The sequence below is a fragment of the Galleria mellonella genome, unplaced genomic scaffold (assembly GCF_026898425.1).
Source record: "Galleria mellonella isolate WM207_F2 unplaced genomic scaffold, CSIRO_AGI_GalMel_v1 utg424, whole genome shotgun sequence".
Taxonomy (NCBI): domain Eukaryota; kingdom Metazoa; phylum Arthropoda; class Insecta; order Lepidoptera; family Pyralidae; genus Galleria; species Galleria mellonella.
In genome coordinates, this window is record NW_026442097.1 from 847,464 (window position 1) to 874,529 (window position 27,066).

The 27,066-nt window shown below is 37.3% G+C and overlaps 2 protein-coding genes across 17 annotated transcripts in view; one reads left to right on the forward strand and one right to left on the reverse strand.

Moving 5' to 3' along the window:
* Nucleotides 1-577: 577 nt before the first annotated feature.
* Nucleotides 578-9,058, forward strand: LOC113516068 (androgen-dependent TFPI-regulating protein-like). The gene is made up of 4 exons (XM_052898348.1): nucleotides 578-1,012; nucleotides 6,212-6,352; nucleotides 7,410-7,630; nucleotides 8,558-9,058. The coding sequence occupies exons 1-4, from the start codon at nucleotides 764-766 to the stop codon at nucleotides 8,934-8,936; spliced, it is 990 nt and encodes a 329-aa protein (XP_052754308.1). The 5' UTR covers nucleotides 578-763; the 3' UTR covers nucleotides 8,937-9,058.
* Nucleotides 9,059-10,876: 1,818 nt separating this feature from the next.
* LOC113515663 (cell surface glycoprotein 1) overlaps nucleotides 10,877-27,066 on the reverse strand; it is a 77,896-nt gene continuing 61,706 nt past the window's right edge. For all 16 annotated transcript variants that reach the window (XM_052898343.1, XM_052898337.1, XM_052898330.1 and 13 more), the window contains 6 exons: nucleotides 20,506-20,642; nucleotides 18,239-18,463; nucleotides 17,184-17,317; nucleotides 15,843-16,022; nucleotides 15,027-15,095; nucleotides 10,877-14,316 (listed from right to left, as the gene is read on the reverse strand). In XM_052898343.1, coding sequence (XP_052754303.1) covers nucleotides 12,078-14,316; nucleotides 15,027-15,095; nucleotides 15,843-16,022; nucleotides 17,184-17,317; nucleotides 18,239-18,463; nucleotides 20,506-20,642 — 2,984 coding nt within the window. In that variant the 3' untranslated portion in view covers nucleotides 10,877-12,077. The remainder of the gene's footprint in view (nucleotides 14,317-15,026; nucleotides 15,096-15,842; nucleotides 16,023-17,183; nucleotides 17,318-18,238; nucleotides 18,464-20,505; nucleotides 20,643-27,066) is intronic.

Consider the following 27,066-nt stretch of genomic DNA (forward strand, 5'->3'; position numbering starts at 1 on the left):
AATTGCTGGCAATGGGCGACTTATATCCCATTACTGACAATCTCTTTTCACCTAGAGGGAGACTTTGTACAAAAGTCGATTGCTTGGGTAGCTCTGTCCCATTCGTGTTTCTACCGTGAACCAGTTGTGTTTGCGTGACTGTGTTTCAGTTTGAAGGGTGGGATATGGCGTGAATTTACTGGGTACAGAGGAATAACACCTGAGTCCTCAGGAATAGCAACGCATGGGGGGTATCATGGGCGAAACAGTATACTCTCTTATGTCCATGGTACTGCTCATGTCTACAGGCGACGGTACAAAAAATTTAATTACCTGTAGCGTGTTGGAATTTGATCATCTGTAAACTGCAGGCAATAATAAATAAAAAATATTAAGTAAATAAATGATAATTCCATTTACTTTGTTAATTATAATAAAATGACAGATAAATCAGATAGGAATGATTTTATTTTTAAATATTTTTAGGGAATTTAACATTCATTGTGGCAACATTGATCTCTTAATTCAATCTATTTACTGTCTTTATCTATCAACAATATTATGAAGTTGTTAGCCCATATTCAATTCATATACGGCCATATGGCCGTCTGTTAATTATTATATAATTTAATTATAATAATTTTAATTAAAAATTAATTTAATATTTAATTAAATTTACAATAAATTAATTCTATTTTATAAACAAAATTGTGTGTCTAAATTAATTAGTGTACTCGAAATTTCACTATTGAATTTTCGGAAATTCGAAATTTGAAATTTGAAAATGGATTTTTTATGGAGGGACACGAATATTTTCTATAAAATATTATGTTTCCTGATAACGGAAAATGAGAAATTATTTGACAAAAGCGACGCAAAACTGTATTGGAGAACTGTCTTTCACATATTATCCATTGTTCACCATTTTTGGATAGCTATATTCGCGAAGAATGTTGACGTGATTTCACATAGCAGCCTCAAAGTGAGAGATTTGTACACTTTCCGTTTCGGATACTTCACTGGATGGAATTTTGTAAGTCATTTTTTTTTAAACTTCAATGCACACAATTCTTTGTACATATGGCGGACTTAACACCGGACGGTGTTCTCTACCAGTCGACCATTGGGCGAACAGAGAAATAAGTAGGCGGTGCATTGTTGAATAGAGGGAATATAAAAATAAATATTTAATATAATAATATATTATAAATATATAATTAGATTAATACAAACTGATAGATAGATATATAGATAGTCTCGTGTGGGTCCCGGCATAGAATATTCCACCCCTTCCTTTCCCATGGGTGTCGTAAGAGGCGATAAAAGAACGGCGAGGGAGGGGCAGCAGCGTTTCTCTTAAAACATCACCAAAGCCTAAGCCAATCCGCGTGGGGGGAAAGGGATTGTTAGCAATGGAGTTTGACAGCCCTATTGCTAGTAATATACCCAACCAGGTCGACCTCCACGTGGTTCCCCCCGAAAACTATCATGGTTAATTCCTTATGAATTCATCATGATGTGCTAACTGGCCTGTTTTCATTCTCATCTATCACCCTTCACTGGTGCTCCGCCAGCGTATACCGTTAGCGCAGGCGGGGTTAACATTCTATTTGCACCCAAAAAAAAAACCCCAATCTGCCTGCCAAGCGTGGCAATTATTGGCAAAACCTGCCAAGGGGGAAGCTTATGTTCAGCAGTGAAGAGTTAAAGGCTGATTTGATGATGATGATGAATTTAATCATGTCTGTAATTAATTAAGGTTAGTTATCGTATTATAATTGTTAGTATAGTTAAGTTATTTGAGATAATTCATTGCTCCATTCGATAATATTACATAGTCATTGACCTAATCTTTTTTATACTATTTATAAATATAGTCATTATTTATATTTTATTAGTTACCAGAGGGAGACTTTGTACAAAAGTCGTTTGCTTGGGTACCTCTGTCCCATTCGTGTTTCTACCGTGAAGCAGTTGTGTTTGCATGGCTGTGTTTCGGTTTGAAAGGTGGGATATGGCGTGAATTTACAGGGTACAGAAGAATAACAACTGAATCCTCAGGAATGGCAACGCATGGGGGTATCATGGGCGAAACAGTATAATCTGTTATGTCCATGGTACTGCACATGTCTATAGCCGACGGTTACCACTTTTCATCAGGTGGGCCGTCAGCTTGTTTGCCATTCTCAGTTGCATAAAAAAAATAGTATAAAACACTACTAGCTTTTACCCGCGACTTCGTCCACTTTACTGGGATATGTCACTATAGCCTATGGCTTTCTCCATCTCATACACTATCATCATCATATCAGCCTTTAACTGTCCACTGCTGAACATAAGTCTCCCTAGGGAGGGGGTTTTACCGGTAGTTGCCACGCTTGGCAGGCGGATTGGCAACCGCAGTTAGACTTTGGGGATGTTTTAAGAGGGACGCTGCTGCCCATCCCTCGCCCTCCCTCAGTCGGCTCTTATGACATCCATATTAACGGAAGGGGTGGCCTATTCTATGCCCGGACCACACATTATATGGTATTAAACGATGAAATAAACCTAGCCTGAAGGATAAGCAAGCTGAAATGACAATGGGCTGGTAAGACGACCCCCCCCCCCCTCTACTAGATGGAGTGACGACCTTAAATACATTGCAGGAAGTCAGTGGATGTAGGTGGCTCAGGACCGTTTTTTATGGCAGTCTATAGGGGAGGCCTATGTTCAGCAGTGAACGGATAATGGCTGAGATGCACGAACGCATATTTAAAACTAAAGAGGAAAGCAACGTAATTGTTTAAAAAGGAAAATGTCTATCGGTTTCGAGTTTTTACCCACTTTCGATTACAATCGAAACCGGGTAAAAACTCGAAACGGCGTACGAGCTTGGTGACACAAAACTCGAATCAATAATTGTATGTGCATAGATTTTTCGTTGTTGCCACAGCTACAGCAGATATTAGACACAATTAATTGTTTATCACACAGGTCACTAGAGAGCGTCTGTGTACTCATAATTGGCTTAATTAACTCATAATACTTGTCCGCATTCCTTTATATTATTGTCTCGGTATGATTAAATAATCAATACTTGATGATAATTAATTTATGTATTTATTTTATTTTTGTTTTTTTATTAATTTAAATAATGGTACATATGGCGGGCATACCCCTAAACGCGTTCTAGGTGATAAGCTTTTTTTTACGCAACTTAGAATGGCAAACAAGCTGACTGTCCACGTCAGAGTGGTAACCGTCGCCTATAGACACGAGCAGTATCATGGACATAACATAGTATACTGTTTCGCCCATGATACCCCTATCCGTTGCCATTCCTGAGGACTTAGGTGTTACTCCTCTTTACCGTGCAAATTCACTACCTTATCCCACCTTTCAAACTGATATACAGCCATGCAAACACAACTGCTTCACGGTAGAAACACGAATGGGACAGAGGTGCCTAAGTAAACGACTTTTGTACAAAGTCTCCCTCTGCCAAGGTTGTGTTTGCACACTAATTAATTATCTAGACTGTATTTTATTATATCAGTAATTAAATTTTCGTTAACTATATGTAGCTTTTAATTAGCTTACTGTTATTATGTATAATTAATTATAAATTTATTATACCTTTTAATAAAGAGGTTTCTTTAGAGTCGGCAACGCGCGCGTAATACCTCTGGTATTGCACGCGTTCATAGGCTACGGTAATCGCTTACTAGGTGGGCTGTAGGCTTGTTTGCCACCTCAGTGGCATAAAAAAATAGATTTCCTAAAAAATAATTAAAAATAAATAAATTAAGTCATATGTTCTGACCAATGATTTAGGTCCTGACCGATTACCAATTGACAGAACTACCTAAGTCTGAAAAGCTTAAATTTGATACATAGATTTATTTCATAACTATCTTTATAGCTACTTTTGTATGTGTGGATTTCATATGTAGGAAAATCGATAAATAAGATATGGCAAATCCGGTTATTTAAATTTAAAAACTAAACCATTAAACTGTTTTTCATAAAATTTCCATCACTTTGAAAGTGTAGGATTGGACTTTCAAACTGGTCTTTTCAAATTAAAAAAGTGTTTACCAAGTTAGTTTATACATCGTAGAAGTTAGAGGTAACCAACATAAAAAAAAATACAATAGACTTGAGAACCTTTTTGCTTGTTTTAAATTGGTTGAAAAATTATAAGAATCTATTGAGACCTGTCGACGTAATTGCGTAAAATAATTATTAAAATACAAACGGATCGAAAATCTTTTCCCTTTTGAAGTATATTTATAGTACATTACTGCAGCGGCCAGCAACTGAGGCATTGATGGAAGAACGTGCAAATGTGGGCCGACGCGTAGCCGAGGCATACATACGTGAGTCCATCAATACTTAGTTGTGGCCAAGGCTTGTATAGTACTTTTCTCAAACAATGCGCGGAAATCAAAAACACAATTTTACTTTTTAAGTTCAATGACGAACGAACGAACAATAATAATTTTTCACGCGCCATAATGTTCCTTTGTTTTTTTTTTTTCAATAAACAACTGTCTATTTGCAAGACAGTTCGAAATTTAAATAAAACCTTTTATTAGTTACCTCCTTGGTAGCCATGTTTCGAAGTAAAAGGTCATTTTTAAATTACAGGACAGATATGAGTTTATATAGTAATTTATCTGGCCGCAAAACACGACAGATGTGGATTTTCATACAACTTTTGCCGGCCGTTGCCCGCATGTATCTGGCCAGTATGGCAATTTGGATTTATCTCTAAGAAAATTGTCAAAATAATGCTTACATTTCCAAGCATGTTTGAGAAAAAATATATAGAATCGTATTAACTCCCATTCTAACTGACTCTTCTTTCCTAAATATCTAGTGTTTACAGAAGGAAATACCTTACTACGATATCGTGTCATTGACATGGTCAAAGTGCAGACAGACGGATAGACTGACGACTTGTGTGTATATTTATATCACCAACACGCGTCTCACATGTTTGGGTTTGATAAGATGACCCTCTATATAGCGGTTACGAAAATATATTGTCGAGATTAAATGAATAAATATGAAATGGTAATCTATATCTCAGTAGCGCCCTGTCAGCGGATACCGATAGCGCGGGGTAGGCACCAGTAAGGGGTGAAAGGTGAGGATGGAGTCAAGTCAGTCAGTCTTTGGTGAGGAAGTCACATAGGATTACAGATAAAGACAAATTTATTTGCAAACATGTGTACATAGTAAGTGCAAAGACATACTTGATGTTCATTGTAGGATCCTAACATGTTTTGCTAACATTAGCGTTAGCATTAGATTAACCACACTTGCGGTTTTACCCACGTGAATCACAGTACATACAGTATCCTATGTGCTAGCTAAATTAGGGTACTTTTTTTTTAAACAATTTAGAATGGCAAGCTGACGGCCTACCTGATGGAAAGTGGTAACCGTCGCCTATAGACATGAGCAGTACCGTGGACATAACAGAGTATACTGTTTCGCCCATGATACACCCCATGCGTTGCCATTCCTGAGGACTCAGGTGTTATTCCTCTGTATCCAGTAAATTGACGCCATATCCCACCCTTCAAACTGAAACACAGCCATGCAGACACAACTGCTTTACGGTTGAAACACGAATGGGACAGAGGCACTCAAGCAATCTACTTTTGTACAAAGTCTCCCTCTGGTATATATCTCGTTCAGAACCTTTCAGCAGGTTTTAACGTGAAAGAGTGCTTTCATCCTCACCTAATTATTCCACATTGGTAACTCCACCATCGTGTACTGTTAGCGTAGATGGAGTTCTTTTTAATAAATCACAATGGAATGGCCATGTATGTAGGTTAGTTAGCCCATAGTGATGAATACACCTGGAAGTCAGCACGATGGTTTCCAGGGGGGACTACGTGAATGTCGACCTGACAGGGTATATTGCTAGCAATGGCACTGGTAGTCCGTATTCTGGCGGGTATCCGTATATGCTGGCGGGCTAACAGTGGAAGATGATAGGCGAATATGAATGTAGGTCATTTGACCTATTATGATGTATTAGAAATGAGACACGATGGTTTCTAGAAGGAACCGCGTGGAGGTCGACCTGATTGAGTATATTGCTAGCAATAGGGCACAAAAAAAGCACAAAAGATCCCAGTGGATTGACGTGCAGCTGACAGCTTTGCAATCTCAAATCGCATAGAAATGAAATGAAGTTAGTTTTTTTAACAATATATTTTCCTTGTTCCAGGGTTTCCAGACTGTATTTCTCTGTCTCGCTCTAATATACGATATGCTAGAGTGGTTAGAAAAGCATGAGAGTCGATTTGCGAACAACGTTCGCTACTGGCGAGATGTCGTATTCTGCGGTCTAGTTGTTCCATTTACATTGGTAAGTAGAGAACGAAAGAAAGAAAGAAACATTTACATACTGTTTAAAGTGATCGGTGACGGGTATTTATCTATGTTTTTTTGTAAAGAGTGAAGATGGAATGGTAACTCTGTCTGCGCTATCGGTATACGCTGGCGGAGCACTAGTGAAGGGTGACAGGTGAGAATGAAGGCAGGTCAGTTGGCCCACAGTGACCAATTGAACAAGAATTAACCACTATGGTTGCCAGAGAGTACCGCGTGGTGGTTTACCCTGTATTGCTAGCAATGGGTCTGTTAAATCTCTTTACTAACAATTCCTTTCTTATCTATGTGGACATGGCATGCCCTATGTGCCCTAATTGTCTATGGATGCCTGCAACACTATGGGGTATCAAGTGTGCGTTGCTTTTTTAAGAACCCCATACGCTAGGGATTTTTTTTATAACTTATTTATTAATTGTAACAATTGATGTAACAACTGAAGTGGCAATGGGCTGGTTACATAGCTTGAAGAACCGACAACCGATGGGGAAGAAAGGTTCTTGAGTGGCAACCCCGTACGGGCAAACGTGTAGGATGACTCACTACTAGATGGAGAGACGACCTCAAAAAAATTGCAAGAAATCAGTGGTTTCAGGTTTTTTTTTTACAACTTAGAATGGCAAACAAGCTGACGGCCCAACTGATGGAAAGTGGTAACCATCGCCTATAGACATAAGCAGTACCATGGACATAACAGAGTATACTGTTTCGCCCATGATACCCCCCATGCGTTGCCATTCCTGAGGACTCAGGTGTTATTCCTCTGTACCCAATAAATTCACGTCATATCCCACCCTTCAAACCGAAACACAGCCATGCAAACACAACTGCTTCACGGTAGAAACACGAATGGGACAGAGGTATCCAAGCAATCTACTTTTGTACGAAGTCTCCCTCAGGTGGCTCAGGACCATTCCTTATGGTGGTCTATGGGGGAGGCCTATGTCTAGCAATGGACGGATATTGGCTAAAATAATGATAATGATGATGAATAACTGATCACCAGCATACGATAACCTTTGATTTTTTTCCAGTTCGTGTCCGGAATGTTTTGGTCGGTGTACGCGATAGATCGCGAGCTGGTCTTCCCCAAGGTATACGACACCATCATACCGACCTGGTTCAACCACTGCGTCCACACCAACATCAGCGTGGTTGTAGTGGTGGAGACGCTGCTCCAGCCTCGAAGACACGCGACGAACAGATCCTTGGAGCTGATCCTCAGTAATAGCGTCTCGGTCCTTTATGCTGCTGTGTAAGTATTTTTTTATGGATTTTTTCTGCAATGTAAAATGGAAAACAAGCTGATGGCTCACCTGATGGAAAGTAGATAGATAGATAGATAGATAATTAAGTAGTAACCTATACGACCATGTAGTAGCTTATACTACCATGGAGAACACAGAATAGATGCCACACCCATCGTACTCCTTATGCGTTGCTATTCCTAAGGACCAAGGTGTTACGTCTCGTGTGTTACCCATGGTGCTGTTTATGTCTATAGGCGACGGTTACCACTTTCCATCTGGTTGACTATCAGCTTGTTTGTCATTCTAAGTTGCATGAAAGAAACTTAGAGTGAGTACGTTTTCTGGTATCAAACTAGCCTCCATTATAAAAGACAGCTTCTGATGTAGTTCACTAGACAATATGACAGTTTTACGTGTCCCCTAGTGTGGCAAGTAGTAAGTAGTAGTTACAATAAAATGGTCCAAACATTAATATGTAAATTTAGAAATTTACAGTACAATTTAATCTTGGGATCTCGATATTTTTGTACAGGGATGCCAGATGAGAATTTTGATTTTTACCCAATCGTTAACCATTTTACTGTGATTATGTTGTAGTTGATGGGAGCTCGATCTCGTTGTACAGAGATGCCAGATGAGAATTTTGATTTCTACCCAAATGTCAAATATTTTACTGTGATTATGTTATACTTATTCTGTAGTCAGGTTTACAAACATTAAAACTATTACTTAAAATTTCAAAAAAAAAAAAAAAATAACCAAATTTCTCCAAGCTTACTTTATTTTTATATTTTACTCCAAACATTTCTCCAAGAAGCTCAATTCACCAAAATTTCGCTAATAGGAGAATTTTACACGAAATTGCGTAAAAATATTTAAATTGGCAACACAGTTTTTGTAGCAGTTTATAAAACGCACGATTTTGTTTACAGATATTACTGCATCTTCTTCTTCGCTGGACGTTGGCTGTACCCCCTTTTCGGTATTATGACTTGGTGGCAGGTCTGTGTGTTCCAATGCTGCATTTGGTTCGCCATATACATCTTCTACGAGATACAATTCCCAATAAATAGACTGATCCACGGCGCAGAACCTCGGAAACCGTTCGTGGAATTGGAAGAGATGCAGAATGTGTCAGAAGTGGCGTCCCAGAAGAACGGTATACAGAAGAACGGCGTACAGAGTAATGTGATAGAAAGACAGAGTTTGCAGAATTCAAATCCTGACTTGAAGACTCCACCGTTTTCAACCAAGTCCTGGAGTTTGAAGTATAGATCTATCAGGGAGCAATTCGAAACATCTAGATTATGAAAATGTGATAATATATTTAATAACGAATTAGTATTTAGTTGTATAGTAAATATGTTGTTTAGTGCAAGTTATTGTAAGGTTTTGGAGATCAGAAATAAAAAATATCATTTTTTTGTAATTTATTTCGTCAAAGTTTCTCTACTTAGATCTACTTGTTTTCCCGTCAAATTCCTTGCTGGGAAAGAGAAACCAATGCTAAATTTCTTTATTTTAAAATACAAGTATATTAGGGGGTAAGGGCTTTTTTAATGTATTTTTTTATACAACTTAGAATGACAAACAAGCTGACGGCCCACCTGATGGAAAGAGGTAACCGTCGCCTATAGACATGAGCAGTACCGTGGACATAACAGAGTATACTGTTTCGCCCATGATACCCCCCATGCGTTGCCATTCCTGAGGACTCAGGTGTTATTCCTCCGTACCCAGTAAATTCACGCCATATCCCACCCTTCAAACCGAAACACAGTCATGCAAACACAACTGCTTCACGGTTGAAACCCGAATGGGATTGAGGTACCGAAGCAATCGACTTTTGTACAAAGTCTCCCTCTGGTATGATGATTGAATGGTAACCCCGCCTGCGCTATGGGTATAATCCGGTAAGGCACCAGTGAAGGGTGTAAAGCAAGAATTAAAAGGCATATCAGCCTTAGCCTATTGTGATGAATACACCTGGAATTCAGCACGATGGTTTCCAGAAGGGGCATGTGTAGGTTGATCTGCTAAGGCATATTGCTAGCAATAGCAATTAGCAATTGCTGACAATCTCTTCTTCCGGGGGGAGGAGGAGTTTATAAGGGGAACTAGCGGTATTCCGTAACATCCACGATGTCTATGGGCGATGGTCACCACTTTGCATCAGGTGGACCGTCATCTTGCATTTCATTTCTAGCTGCATAAAAAATGTTGTCAAAATCCACGGATATTTAATAAAAACTCAGGGTTTGCTGGAAGAGAACTCTTACAGTAACTCTGTAGCTCGCCTGTTGTACATCTTTATTTTATATATATATATATATATATATATATATATATATATATATATATATATATATATATATATATATATATATATATATATATATATATATATATATATATATATATATATATATGTTGTAATTTTTTCTGTGTACAATAAAAAATAAATAAATAAATAAAAAACAAGTATTACTTTTAAATAAATCTATGGTTTTTTTTTAATTAAAAGGCAATATTTTAATTTCTCACTTTTATGTATTTAGAAAAAAATCTTACCTAATCATTAAGTGTAATTAAAAATAAAAATATTGTTCCATATCTATACAATTTACAATTTTAGCGTTTATTTTGTACAGTCGAAGAAAATTCCACTTGTTTATTTATTAGCACGAATTAAATTCCCCGTGTGGTCCCGGCGTAGAATAGGCCACCCCTTCCTTTCCCGTGGGTGTCGTAAGAGGCCACTAAGGGAGGGCGAGGGATGGGCAGCAGCGTCCCTTTTAAAACATCTCAAAAGCCTAATTGCGGTTGCCAAATCGTCTGTAAAGCGTGGCAACTACTGGCAAAACCCATCTAGGGGTGGGCTTATGTCCAGCAGTGGACAGTTAAAGGCTGGTATGGTGATGAAATGGCTATGAAAATGCTATGATGTCAAAGTGTTAATCAGTAATCAATATATATATATAAATTAATGCCACTTTTCGTTGTAATTTTACAACTCAAGAACGTGCTCACCTATCCAAACCAAATGTTTACGCTTTGTTCGGACTATTTAGTAGATGGTTTACGTGAAGTTTGCACAAAATCGCTCGAGCGGTTCTTCATTTATCACGTGTTTTTTAACAAATGAATTCAATAAATGGCGGATCATTTTGTTTCAAATGGGAATTTTTGTGTCAAATTCAATCTTTTTTTTAAGATAGGGATTGCGCTGTCAAATTGAAACTTTTTTCAGCGTTGACAGTTTTCTTCAAACAGATAAGTATTTTATTCAAACAGAATAAATTAATTTGGTGTAATTTTTTTTTATTATTATTTTACTTTATACGTAGCGAAGCACGTACCGGGCCGCTAGTATATAGTAAAATCGTAACTGGTCGCTGTCTGTACATGGAAGATATATAAGAACTAATATAGGAGTGAAACAGCTAGTCATAGAATAAGCATATATATCTGCCACAAATTTTGTTTTATCTACTTCATTCGAAAATTGTCAAATATTTTTTTGCCAATAGTTGCCACGCTTGGCAGGTGACAACCGCAGTTAGACTTTGGTGGTGTTTTAAGAGGAACGCTTCTGCCAATTCCTCAACTATTAAGTTCCCTTAGACCACCTATTACGACAGCCACAGGAAAGGATAGGGTGGTCCGTTCTACGCCGGGACCACGCGGCTTAATATGATAATATATTAATAACATACTTTAGGAAATAAAGTGTCAATGAATTTTACAAATTTTTCTTTTTTATATTAAACAAAAAAAAAAAAAAAAGAATTTTCATCGACTGTCCATCACTAAAAGGTAACCTTTGAAAAATCCAACTTAAACATAAGGTAACTAAGAGTATTAAATTGAGAATATAATAATATTATAATTGTTGGCAGTGAAGAACATTATTAACCCTATAACTATTTTAAAAATATGACATTTTCATAAATAAGATAGGGTACTTAAAAGATCCATATCTGTGCATGGAAGGTCAAAGGTACAAAACCATACAGCCTAAAAATCAGAAATTATTTGCATTTTAAAAATTATCAAGGTTACATTAACAAATGTCTTTACCATCTACACATTTGTCTCTATTTCACAGTATTGTCTAACTTAGTTTCCTCTAAACAACTAAGTACATAATAAAAAAAATAAAGATCTTAGCTTACATCCAATAAATATAATAAAAAAAAAAACACAATTACAATGTACAAATATCGAAAATGTCACATCTTTAAAACATACATTTTTCCTAACATCCATTAACTTTTAAACCTACTTGTTTTTTAACTTAACTTAAATTTACAACAATTTCGATTCTGAATGACTAAAACAATTGCACAATTCCAATAAAAACCCGGAAAGTATATTCGGAGGTTCATTAAAATATACTTCAAGGTTTTCTAAAAACCAATCGTCTCTCAAAGGTTACCAATAGCATCACAATTAAAAGAGATTACCTACAAGTTGCCTGTACAACAATTGTCTGGGGTACCTCTGGACCCCGTCTTCGAAGGCTACAACCCTTTGGGGTTGGATGTAATAAGAGTTCGGAGTTCTTATACTGACTCCAGACACTTGGGGACGCTTTCTGACTTGATAGTTTGACAATTCCGAAGCAGCGAACTGCGGATCGGGCGGTTGGTAATTATTTCTGAACCTCGTAAATGTATAATCCCTGTCAGACGGTACGAAACCGCTCGGGACTCTAACATTAACATTTGGCAAGCTCGGTGTTATTGCTTCGTTTAATCTCACATCATACTCGTTCTCAATAGAATCAGCCAAATTATGTTTTATCGATATATTTTCTGGTATTATTGGCTTTCCTGTTGCAGTATACGGCTTAGATACTTCTGGCTTCGGTGCGACTTTTGGCTTGAAAGGACTCTCGGTAGCCGGTGATTTTGGTTGGTTTATTGGTTGATTTTGAGATAGATAAGGCTTCAAATAGTCACCAGGAGATAATGTAGACTCGAGCGTGCCTCGAATCGCTTCGTAATTATCATTGTAAACTCTCAAAACTTTGGTTGCTAAATTCTTTGCTCTTTCCTCTGGAGTCGTTATCTGTATTGTTGTTGTTTCAGGTTTATTTGTTTTTAATTCTGGCTTCTCTGTAACCTCTTTTATGTTTAAAGGCTGTGGTTCTGCAGTGGTCGAGTCTTTTTTGTTTCTATTTTCATATTCTATGTCGTCCTCGTCGTAATATTCGTACTCGTCGTCTGGTGCACTATGTTGTATTGTTGTTGGTTCTGTTGTAATTGTTGTTGTTGGTCTTTGTGTTGTTGTAGTCGTAGTTGTTGTTGTTGTAGAAGTGGTGGTAGGTCTAGTCGTCGTTGTAGTAGTGGTGGTAGTGGTAGGTTTAGGGGTGGTAGGAGGGGGTAAAGAGATGTCTTTGCCAGCTACTGGCTGCAGGCCCCGTGGCAAATAAGGGCTGCCACCCCTAGAGGGTAAAAAAGGACGCTTAATCACTTTCACTGTAGGTCTAACCTCTTTGACTTTAGCTTGTATGACTTCTTCATCTTTGACCGGTCTTCTACTGTCTTTTTTATCATCGTAATCATAATAATAGTCTTCTACATCAGCAGCATGTTCTTTCTTAGGCGCATGAGGTCTAGGTCTGGTAGTCTTCGATGGAGCATCATAATAATAATCATCCTCGTATCCAGTTGTGGGTCGTTTAGTTCTTCTGTCTTTATAGTTTGCTGAAGGACTACTAAAGTGGGGTCTAGTTGGCTTAAATTTTTCTTTTTCAACTACTTCAGGTCGTGGCCTCTGCTGCACTGTACTTGTTTTTCCAGAAGAAGATGGTCTGCTACTGTCTTCTTCTTCATAATCATCATAATATTCTTCATCATCTTTATGTGGAGGAGCTTTTGTAGTTGTTATAGTAACATATTCATATTTTTCCTTTTCATTCGCCGGAACTGGCCGCTTGATCTTAGGAGGCATTCTTGGCTTACTAAAGATACCATGACCATTTGGTTTAACAAGTCCTTGTGTTTCCGGAGCTGATGGAATTTCTCTCTTTTCTTCTCTGTCATCATAAGGTCTATCAGGTTTTGTGTATGGTCTTTCGTCTCTATTTCTGTATGGTCTCTCATCTCTGTATCTTCTACCATCATCAGATTGGTACCGATCGTCTCTTGGTCTAGAGCTTTCCTGTGGTTTTTCTTGTACACTTTCATCTCTCGAAGGTCTTCTTTCATCTCTTGGCCTTATTTCATCCCGAGGTCTAATTTCATCCCGTGGTCTTATCTCATCTCTTGGTCTACTATTATCACGTGGTCTATTCTCAAGTCTGGGCTCGTCCCGAGTCCTTTTTTCATCTCTTGTCCTAACTTCGTCTCTAGGTCTTATTTCATCTTGAGTTTTGACCTCATCTCTGGGTCTAACTTCATCTCTGGGGCCATCTCTAGGCCTAAATTTGGATCTTGGGCCATCTCTTTCTCTTTTCTGGTCCCGTTGTCCTGGTCTCGGTCTATCATCGTCTTCTCTGAATCTTTCTTCTTCATCGTCTCTTGGTCTCGGTCTTCTGTTATTTCTGTAGCCCGGCCGCCTGTCTTCTTCGTCATCGTACGGTCTTCTTTGATCATAAGGCCGTTTGTTTCTTCTGTCATACGGTCTTCTTTCTTCATAATCATCTTCCGGCGGTTCTACACGTGGTCTTGGACGGCGTTCGTATCTGAAAACATTATAATGTCATGTATACTAATATTATAAGAGGGAGGGAAAGAAGATTCGATTGTTTGTTTGTAATGAATAAACTCAAAAACTACTCAACCGATTTTAAAAATTCTTTCACCAATAGAAAGTTACATTGAATATTATTTAAGAAACTTCTATATATCTGTTAAAAGCTAGATCGGGTTTTTGGTACAATATAAATTTCATTAGTTTGATACCTATTAATAAAAAATGGGGGTAAAATTTTTAGTAATGTGGATTACCAGTCCCATTGCTTACAATGTGCTCTGTCAGGTCGAGCTCCATGTGGCTCCCCCCTGGAAACCATCGTGCTGAATTCCAGGTATTCAGCACGATGGTCTAGCTGATTTGCCTTTTCAACCTCACCTATCATCTTTCACTGGTGCCCTGCCAGCTTATACTGTTAGCGCAGGTGGAGTTACCATTCCATTATCACCTATTAAAAAAATTAATAAAAAAAACCTTATTTTGACAATTTGAAAATGCAAATAACCAGATGATTAATATAATTAAAGTGAACTTGTTCTTTTATATAATTTTTGGACATTCAGTGTTATGATGGAAATTTCCAGCATTATGCAAAGAATGGATGGGAAATGGATGACCATTATCCAAAGGGCTAATGGATAATATGACGCCATCATATCAGCTGGTGTTTCTTCTTAATTGTAATGTATAATTTCTTACCTGTCATCGTCGTAGTCATCGTGTGGTCTCCTCTTGGCTGGCCTTTGGGGACGCGGCCGTCTTCTGCCCCTGGATTGTTTGGAATATATTTGAATTTACTGGGTACAGAGGAATAACACCTGAGTCCTCAGGAATGGCAACGCATGGGGGGTATCATGGGCGAAACAGCATACTCTGTTATGTCCACGGTACTGCTCATGTCTATAGGCAACGGTTACCACTTTCTATCAGATGGACCGTCAGCTTGTTTGTCATTCTAAGTTGTATAAAAAAAAATGTACTTTATGAAATATATATTAATATGATTGCTGCACCCTTCCAGGGTTCATGTTGATTCCTTACCTTTAATAACTTAAGACATATATTGTTACAACATGAAATAGCAATAAATGATTTAATTTAATTTAATTGAATAAAACTTACACGTAGTGTAGTAGTGTAGTAGTGTAGTGTGTGTAGTGTTACGGCTCTGATAGGTGATCAAAGATTTCTATCCAGACTAGCCCAGGAAGCGATAGCGTGATCACCTGGACGCATTTGAAAGGGATTCCACCCTCATATCCTACAGCCTAAATGGTCGCGTACAACGCGGTTTCAAAGATGTTTCCACCCACGAGCACTTAGATTATGGATTGAGCTCCCTGCCAAGGTTTTCCCAAAAGACTACAGCATGGGGTTCTTCAAAAGGGGAGTAGAGTTTTCTTTAGGGTTAGCAACGCGCGCGTATTACCCCTGGTACTGCAGACGTTCACAGGCTACGGTAACCGCTTACCATCGGGTAGGCCGTATGCTTGTATGGAGAAAAAAATTACTGACCTGTCATAGTCATAGTCATCTCTCTCTGGATAATAATAATCGTCGTCGTAATAATCGTATCTGTGGTACGGCCGCCTCCTGGGGGGCCGCGGGGGCCGTGCGGTGGTTGTGGTCGTGGTGGTGGTGGTGGACGGAGGAGGAGGGGGCGCCTCCGACGCCGCTTTGTAGAGGGCCTCGTTCCTGTATAAAGAATATTACATTTTTTTTTGATGGGTGAAAATGGTATGGTAACCCCGCCCGCGCTAACGGGATACGCTGGCGGAGCACCAGTGAAGGGTGATAGATGAGAATGAAAACAGGCCAGTTAGCCCATCATGATGAATTCAATAGGAATTAACCATGATAGTTTCCAGGGAGAATCGCGAGGAGGTCGACCTGGTTGGGTATATTGCTAGCAATGGGATTTTCAGTCTCTATTACTAACAATTCCTTTCCCCCCAATAAAATATATTGCTATTGCCAAACTGTCGATTCGGGGGGAAATGGATTGTTAGCAATGGAGTCTGACAGCCCCATTGCTAGCAATATGCCTTATTAGGTCGAACTCCACGTGGTTCCCCCTGGAAACCATCGTGAACAATTCTTGTTGAATTCGTCACGATGGGCTAACTGACCTACTTCATTCTCACCTATCATCCTTCACTGGTTCCCCGCCGGTGTATACCGATAGCGCGGGTGGGGTTACCATTCCATTATCATCCATTAAAAAAAACCTCTGCCGTTTGACAAGGTCACACTGAATATAATAATACTATCTTGTCAGATTCGATTGACAGACGTCGGTGTCCGCCGGAGCCGTCCAACGTACACGGATACCGATAAATTCGACTTAGTCTATTATATTGTAATTTTATTTATATATACACCAGAGGGAGACTTTGTACAAAAGTCGATTGCTTGGGTACCTCTGTCCCATTTGTGTTTCAACCGTGAAGCAGTTGTGTTTGCATAGCTGTGTTTCGGTTTGAAGGGTGGGATATGGCGTGAATTTACTGGGTACAGAGGAATAACATCTGAGTCCTCAGGAATGGCAACGCATGGGGGGTATCGTGGGCGAAACAGTGTACTCTGTTATGTCCATGGTACTGCTCTTGTCTCAAGGCGACGGTTACCACTTTCCGTCAGGTGGGCCGTCAGCTTGTCTGCCATTCTACGTTGCATAAAAAAAAATATATTTGAAAACCAGCGCTACAATAGTCAAGATACATTGTGTGCGTAAGTATATAGAACACTGATAAAAACAACGAGTCAGCTAATTTGACAATTAGATGACGAAAAGTTGACACGTTTTTGAGGCTCGATGCTCTATCTATATAATCTAAGACATAAAAAAATTCTCACCTATTGTAATAGTTTGGTGAGTTCTTACAATCCACTTCAGAAACGAAGTGGCAGATGAACGTCTTCTGATCGAAGGCTGTGTAGTTGGCGCACAGGAAGTCGTACCTGGTGCCGAAGAGGCAGTGGTGGTATACCTGGAATAGTTAATATTAACACTAGATCGCTAATCAAAAGATATATTGCAAATTTATATTCGACTAGCGGCCCGTCCCGGCTTCGCACGGGTGGACATTTTTACAACATTTCAAAAAGTGATTATTGTGATATAACGATAATAGTTGGACATATAGTGTCGCGAAGTTTTTTGTAGTTATTGATATTTTCTTCAATATTGTAGAACATACTTTTGTTCTATCACCAATAGTTTCCGCAGCGCACGCGACCAAAGATATTTTATAGCATTTTTTTACACCTTGAATTACGTTACTAAAGTTTTAGTAAGGATGCCTAATCTTTTCTAGCAATAAATAACTCAGGGCAAATATTGCTTTCTAATGGTGAAAGAATTTTTTAAATCGGCAAAGTGGTTTTTGAGTAAATTGATTACAAACATTGTGTGTATGTAGTTATACATACACACAAAAATACGAATTTTTGCTCTTTATAATATTAGTGTAAATTACATTTATTTTGAAGTCGGCAAAATTCTACAATATGGCGTGCGTTGCCTGAACGGTTTCAAATAACGGAATAAAATGTATAGCAAAAATATTCATTACTTTTAGCTTTACAAACAAGTCCGCCACACCATGTATCTAAGCTTAAAATCTCAGCCAAAAATATGGGTTTTAAGTTAAAAGTAAAATAAATTTTACATGTTGTTCAGTTTAAAATCTTACGAGAATATTAGTAAAGTACTTTTACACACGCCTAAATACCAACCCTGGGGGGAAGGGATTGTTAGTAATGCGGACTATCAGTCCTATTACTAGCAATATGCCCCATAAGTCCGACCTCCACGTTTCTATAGAAAGCTATATAATCAGCGAGTAATATAGGCTAAATATTATTTTCGAAAATTCGATTCCTAGACAAACAAATCAAGACATACACACCTGACACTTATGGGGTACAGAAGCGTAGAAGCCATCGTGTAACCCATCGCATTTAAAGTCCATGGTCTCCGGTGGTGGAACGGCTTCATAAAACGGGTACCCGGATAGATTGTACCCGTTCAGTTCCCGGGGCAAGTTGGGGTCGTATATATAGTCATTTTGGGGTATGCCGGTGAGTTTGTTTGTTGTGTTTTGGGCCTCGCCGCCTTCCGCTGTTGCTTCGGTCTGGAATAAAAAAACATTGTTTACATAGATAGATAGAAAAAAAAAAAAACTTTAGACGTACACTCTCTTAAAGGAGTTACAGCCAGAATATTCTCGAAATAAAATTAATTACTTTACTTTTTACGTTTTTTTTTTTATACCACTGAGGTAATAAGTAAGCGGTTACTTTAGCCTACGAACGCCTGCAATACCAGGGACATTACATGCGCTTTGCCGAACCTGAAGAAACCACTTTACACCTTTCTTGAAGAACCCCATGCTGTAGTCTTTTGGAGAAATCTTGACAGAGAGCTTACTCCATAATCTGAGCGTAGCCGGTGATCGGTCGTCCCTCGAATTGGGGACCGGTAGACAGCAGAGGTCGCCAGTTCGAAGGCTTTCTTTACTTCTTTCTAATACTCCTCAAATATTGCGTCTAAACTGCGCCCACCATGTACCCTCTTGTACAGGCATTCCGCCACCCGTATCCAATAGCGAGGACGGGATGCCTTAAATACTGTACCGCAAACCATAAAAAAAAAACCTGAGCGTTCGTGGGAAGAAACATCTTTGAAACCGCGCTGTACGCGATCATCCAGAATCTAAGGTATGGTATGGTGAGTAAAGTAATAGATAAAGATCATATCTTGTAATTGTTTGTATCTATAATAAGTTTATTTTTGTAATATTTTGAAAAAAATAAGAAAGAGTATCTATCTAGTAATCGTAGGAGAGGACATAAGTAAATAAATATTACATAGCACCTTTCTTTCTTTCTTCTTTTGCTTATGCAACTTAAAATGGCAGACAAGCTGACGGCCCACCTGATGGTAAGTGATAGCCGACGCCTATAGACATGAGCAGTAGCATGGACATAACAGAGTATACTGTTTCGCCCATGATACCCCCCATGCGTTGCCATTCCTGAGGACTCAGGTGTTATTCCTCTGTACCCTGTAAATTCACTGCCATATCCCACCCTTTAAACCGAAACTGTTACATATTAACAGAGAGATATAAATACACAACTATTTGTAATTTAAATAAACAAAAGCGGAAAACACTTATGTAAATTCTTATATACGTAGTACGATCAGGAAATATAAGAATATTTTGTCATGTCTGTGTGTTGAGAGATCAAGGTCGTTTACTTTTACCACCTTGGCATATTGGAGCGGAATTCTCGAGTCCTTATGGGCGTTATAGTAAAAGAAAAATACTGTATGTATATACATTTACATAATAGTTGTAAAATGCGGCTTTACTCGTGTGGATCAGTACATAACGTATCCTATATGCCTATTCAGGATGTAACCTACTTGTGTACCAAATTTCGTTCAAATCCATTCAGCAGTTTTTGCGTGAAAGAGTAACAAACATAGATCCATCTCTTGTTACAATCTTTCGCATCTCCAATATTAAATAGGATTTTTTAAATATATTTATTACTATGTTCTTTTTTGTAGGTATCATTAACATATCAACTTTAGCAACTGTAGCTACTTTAGCAACTGTTACTACTTTGGCAATTGTTACTACATTGGCAACTGTTGTCACTTTAGCGACTGTTGCTACTACAACAAATTGTTGTCACTTTAGCAAATGTTGCTACTTTAGCAACTGATGTCACTATAGCAACTACTGTAACTTTCGTAATTGTTGTTACTTTACCAACTGTTGCTACTTTAGCAACTGTAGCTATTTAAGTAACTTTTGTACTTTAGCAACTGTTGTCACTTTACCAACTGTTGCTACTTTAGCAACTGTAGCTATTTAAGTAACTTTTGTACTTTAGCAACTGTTGTCACTTTAGCAACTGTTGCTACTTTAGCAATTGTAGCTATTTAAGTAACTTTTGTACTTTAGCAACTGTAGCTATTTAAGTAACTTTTGTACTTTAGCAACTGTTGTCACTTTAGCAATTCTTGCTTCTTTAGCAACTGTAGCTATTTTAGTATCTTTTGTACTTTAGCACGTATTGGCACTTTAGCAACTATTGTTACCTTAGCAACTTCTGTACGTTAACTTGGTTGCTAAAGTTTTTTTTTATAGAAAATACATACCTGTGTCTCATCTTGGGTTCCTTCCGGCTGCTCCTCCGGCGCTGCTGTGGTGCTGGTGGTCTTGGCGAATATCAGCGAGGTCGCTCTCACCGCCGACGCCGTTGGTAGCTCAGTTGCTAATACGATAAGTGTTATACCTGAAAATATATATTAATATATAAATTAATATTTGTATATATGTTTTGTAAATGTATTTAAAGTATATGTTAAGTATTTATTTTATCCTGTGTGGTCCCGGCATAGAATAGGCCACATCTTTCTTCCACGTGGCCGTCGTAAGAGGTAACTAAGGAGGGCGAGGGATGGGCAGCAGCGTCCCTCTTAAAACAACTGTAAAACATAACTACGGTAGTCAGTGCGCCTGCCAAGCTTGGCAACTATTGGCAGAAACTCCCCGGAGGGGGGGGGGTATATTTAGCAGTGGACATTTAAAAAGCTGATAAAATGATGAAATATAGTACCGTACCATACCAGCTGTTAACTGTCCACCGCTGAACATAGGCCTCCCCTATAAGAGGCTTTTTCATGGATGATAATGGAATGGTAACCCCGCCTGCGCTAACGGTATACGCTGGCATGGCACCAGTGAGGGATGATAGGTGAGGATGAAAAGGCAGGTCAGTTAGCCACTCGTGACGAATTCCACAAAAATCAACCACGACGATAACCAGGAATAACCGCGTGGAGGTCGACCTGATAAGTTATATTGCTAGCAATGGGCCTGTTAGACCTTATGACTAACAATTCCTTACCTCCTATTGTGTTAAAAAATCATTATTTTACACTTTACATTGGACATATTAGATTTATATATATATATATATATATATATATATATATATATATATATATATATATATATATATATATATATAATATACAATGGCGAATTTATCCCATAGAAGGATCTTTTACAGTCAACATTTGAGAAGCTGAAAGAAAACTGTAGAATATTCAAGTAAAAACCATGCAGTTAAAGATAAACTCAGTAATAACACACAAGTTAAAATTTTACATATAATACAATAATTTAAAATTCTATATTCTTATGTTATGGAATGAGCTCCCTGCCGAGGTTTTCCCAACAGACTACAGCATGGGGTTCTTCAAAAGGGGGGTAAAGAGGTTTCTTCAGGGTCGGCAACGCGCGCGTAATACCTCTGGTATTGCAGGCGTTCATAGGCTACGGTAACCGCTTACCATCAGGTGGGCCGTGTGCTTGTTTGCCACCTTAGTAGTATAAAAATAAAAAAAATCTAAATTCTAAAATAAAAACGATTCCCTTGTAGATAAATGCAATAAATTTTCTTAATATTATGCTTTTTATATTTTATTTTATTTTATTTAACTCTTTACTGTATACACCAGTTATAAGAATATGACAAAGGTAATTAAATGTACAAAGGCGAGCTTAACTCTAATAGAGTTTGTTAAGGTACAAATTAGGTGTAGCGACTAAGGATATAGTAAGAAAGAAGTTGTACACGGCCATAGACCTACAGCTCTATTAAATAGAAAAATAAAATAAAAACACTTGTGTCTTGTAAAATATGAAATAACATTATTGGTCTCTAGTAAAACTCCATATCCATCAGATATCTATTGCATTCAGTCACTAACCTTGCTTGCAGAAAGATTCTATTTATCTCGCAGTTGAAAGACAGAAGGCAACTAATGAACAGCAATCGACAATAACATTTAATCAGTATTTAATATTTTACAATAGATAGGATTTTTTGGGGGGAAAGAGATTGTTAGTAATGGAGACTGAGAATCCTATTGCTAGCAATATACCCAACCAGGTCGAGCTCCCCGCGGTTCCCCCTGGAAACTATCATGATTAATTCCTGATGAATTCATCATGATGGGCTAACTGGCCTGTTTTCATTCTCATCTATCACCCTTCACTGGTGCCCCGCCAGCGTATCCCGTTAGCGCAGGCGGGGTCACCATACCATTTTCACCCATCAAAAAAAAAATAGATAAGATTTGTAAAGACAGAAAGATAGATGTCAGTTAAAACTAAAAACTCAAACGTCACAAAGTTTCTAAATGATGCAAACGAAAAAGAGTTTTAATATTATATTGACGTATAAATTGTTGGCACGGCTAAAAGGAGGTAGCGGAACGAATCGCTACGAATACCTAGTGTATTAATAATTTTGTTGGAGAAATCAGTTCAGGGTACAATAGGACTGATATACCTGAAGAAGGTAAAAGCCCTTAAAATATTAAAAAAAAAAAAAGAACTCTTTAGTAAAATTTGAAAATAGAAAAAGAAAAATATTATTGCCTAGTAACCTTACCAACAAGTATGGTTTTCTAAAAATTGACTTTTATACCTGAAAGAAGGTAAAAGCCCTTAAAATAATAACAATAAAAAAAAAATATTGACTTTTGTCCAAAATTGTCTTTACAAATTAAATAATATATTAATATAATAAAGCGATATAGTGTTTTATATATTTAGTGTGTGTTGTGTTATAAATAAACTGTCCGTTACTTGAACTATAAAAGAGACAAAATCTATTGAACGCATGAAGGAAGGGAAAAAAGGAGATTGTTAGTTTATGTATTATTTTTTTTTATTTGTGCTTTTTTATTTTTATTCTTTTATCTCTTTTGCTGTGTATTATGTGTATGTATTTTTTTTGTTTCTTGTAATTTGTGTGCTGTAAGTAATGTAAATACATTATCTATCTATCTATCTATTGTGATATATTAGTGCTTTTTTTTTCTCTTTCAAGCTGGTCATATTTCCATGTATATCTACTTCCAACAAGGTAGGTATTTAACTGCTTTTTTATTTATTTTTTTACAACACAGGGGGCAAACGAGCATGCGGCTCACCTGATGGTAAGTGACTGCCGCCACCCATGGTCACTCACAACACCTACGGCATTGCAGGTGTGCTGGCGGCCTTTTAAAAAGGTATATGCTCTTTTCTTGAAGGTTATGTTGTCGTATCGGTTCGGAAATACTGCTGCTGGAAGCTACTCTAACAGAGTTCTCTTCCAGCAACACCCAAAGTGGAAAGGAGCATCAACGTCAGCGGGTAGAGCGGTGAACAATATTGTGACAATTTTTAAGCAGACAAAATTAAATTAATTACATTATATGTAATCGTACTAATACACACATACATATACGTAAATATATACCTACATCTATGCATATACTTGCACACACATACACATATACATATAATGTACTTACATATGGGGGGAAAGGGATTGTTAGTAATAGAGACCGAGAATCCCATTGCTAGCAATATACCCAACCAGGTCGACCTCCTCGCAATTCTCCCTGGAAACTATCACGGTTAATTCCTGATGAATTCATCATGATGGGCTAATTGGCCTGTTTTCATTCTCATCTATCACAGGTGGGCCGTCAGCTTGTTTGCCATTTTAAGTTGTATAAAAAAAAATGCTATACACCTTGCACAAATGAAATGAAATGAAATAAAAAGTAACTGAATACACTTATTTACATATGTAAATAATAATAAACTATGTTTTTTTATAATAACTTTATTTACTTAAACTAAATTAGCCTGTAGTACAATATAACTATGACCCCACAAGGAAAAGCCTGTCTCGTGCAAGTCAAAGCTAGAAATTTGACAGTTATAGTGCGGCGAACAGGGTTAAATTAAATATGTACATACTACCTACATATATATAACGTAAAATATATATTTAGAAACAGAAATATACTTTGACATTGGTATTTATTTATTAAAAGATGACTAATGTCAGATTATCCTCTTCATGCACTTTGATATTTGGCAAAAAGCCAGAAGGCCTTCTGAGAAATGCCAACAAAATATAAAAGGGGGAAAAAACGTCCACTGATTTGTTTATACCTACAGGTCTTTCAAGTAATATCTGTAATAGTGCATTACTGCAGCGGCCAGCAACTGAGGCATTGATGGACGAACGTGCAAATGTGGACCGAGCCGTAGCCGAGGCACACATACGTGAGTCCATCAATGCCTAGTTGTGGCCAAGGCTTGTATAGTACTTTTCTCAAACAATGCGCAAAAATCAAAAACACAATTTTACTTTTTAAGTTCAATGACGAATAACGAACAATAATATTTTTTTTAAGAGAAAAAGTGCATTAATGATTTGTCTCTTGACACAGTAATAGTAAGTAATATCAATTATTCAATGGACGTGTGGTCCCAGCATAGAATGGACCACCCCTTTCTATCCCGTGTGTGTCGTAAGAAGCGATAATATATATACTCGTATATAGGCTGGCCTATATTTTAATCAACGCATTTCCATAGCTATTCAGCGTGGAAATGCACCAAGTCTCCTAGGTACCCTACCAGTTGGCAGTGATCTCAAAGAATATATATATATATATATATATATATATATATATATATATATATATATATATATATATATATATATATATATATATATATATATATTATGTATAGTATGGCTGACGCAATGGCGAAGCACCAGTGAGGGATAATAGGTGACGATGAAAGCAGGTTACGTTACTAAAGTTTTAGTAAGGATCCCAAATCTTTTCTAGCAATAAATATAGCCTATGTTACTCAGGGTGAATGTAGCTTTCTAATGGTGAGAGAATTTTTGAAATCGGCAAAGTAGTTTTTGAGTTTATTCACTACAAACATACATATACACGAAAGTACAAATCTTTCCTCTTTATAATATTAGTGTAGATGTAAATATTCCACATTTTTCGTTTTAGAAATTTCAAAGATAAGGGAGGGGGGGAGGGAATGATTTTCTCACATTTTCGATCATAACTAAAAATCAGTTTTAAAATATACAAGTGAAGCCCTTTCATATAATATTCTACTTACGATTGATAGGTCAATTTTGAAATTTCGAGTATCCATTTTGGACCCTCTAGGAAAGAAAATAAAAAAAAACAATTATTTCATTGAAATATATGCGGGCCAATGATATGTAAAACTATTCCAAATTTCCAATAGCATTAGCATATACCATCATACTGAGGTATATTACTGTGACAAACAGACGGACGGACAAAGTCGCACCATAAAGGTTTCTTTGTACCTGTTTAATATGGAACCCTAACAATTCATGCTATTAATCTTTATTACTAACCCCCCCCCCCCTTATCTAAATAATTTACCTAACTGTATTTTGGCGTGAATTTACTGGGTACAGAGGAATAACACCTGAGTCCTCAGGAATGGCAACGCACGGGGGGTATCATGGGTGAAACAGTATACTCTGTTATGTCCATGGTACTGCTCACGTCTATAGGCGACGGTTACCACTTTCCATCAGGTGGGCCGTCAGCTTGTTTGCCATTCTAAGTTGTATAAAAAAAATTTAGATTCAAATTTAAATATTTAATTCGTATTTCTTAATAATACTAGCTGACTCGGCAAACGTTGTTTTACCATATACATTATTTCGAGAACTATACATGAAAATGTATCCTACTACAATTATTATATTCGATCGCCATCTTGCAACCCTATTGCGGCATATAAAAATCACGATTAAAAAACAGGGGTTGATCGTGAAAGCGTGAAAATTTGAATTTGTATGTATTTTTCAATGCTAAATCATAATAAAATAAAAATAAATACCATTTACAAAAAAAAAAAAAAATATTTGGGAGTAGGTCACCCTTATCTTTGAGGGGTATGAAAAATAAATGTTGGCCGATTCTCAGACCTACCCGATATGCACACAAAATTTCATAAAAATCGGTAAAGCTGTTTCGGAGGAGTTTGGTAACAAACACCGCGACACGAGAATTTTATATATTAGAGATAAACACATACATACGTGCATAGATTAATTCTAATATCAACCAATTTGACCTTAGTTTTTATAAGGTTAAAGGTTTTTATATATATATAAAAAAAAACATTAGAATAACAAATAGTGGAAAATTTTAACGTTTATCCTTATATATATAAATATAAAAACTATGTTCATTTGGTGATTACCTAATCAGTGACAACATCGTCAATAAATAAAGAAAAAAACAAAAAAAAAATACGAACTCTATGGTTCGGGGGGAAAGAGATTGTTAGTAATAGAGACTTAGAATCCCATTGCTAGCAATATTTGACATGTGACCATGATTTGACAGTGACATTTCTTTCTTTTTTATTGGTGACAAGTGTCTGACATTTTTGATGTATTTTTTTTTTATATAACATTTCGAACTTTAATGACTCATTTAACATTTATTCTTTTTAAGTTTTAACATTTGCATGGCTAATTATGGCGAAATATGAGAACTTATACTTATTGTAACATCTATACACTTACCATGTTTCTTGTAAATAAATAAATAAAATAAAATTAAATATACCCAACCAGGTCGACCTTCTCTCGGTTCCCCTTGGATACTATCATGGTTAATTCCTGATGAATTCATTACGATGGTCTAACTGGCTTGTTTTCATTCTCATCGATCACCCTTCACTGGTGCTCCGCCAGCGTATCCCGTTAGCGCAGGCGGGGTTACCATACCATTTTCACTCATCAAAAAAAAAAGAACTCTATGGTTCGTTGAGTGAAT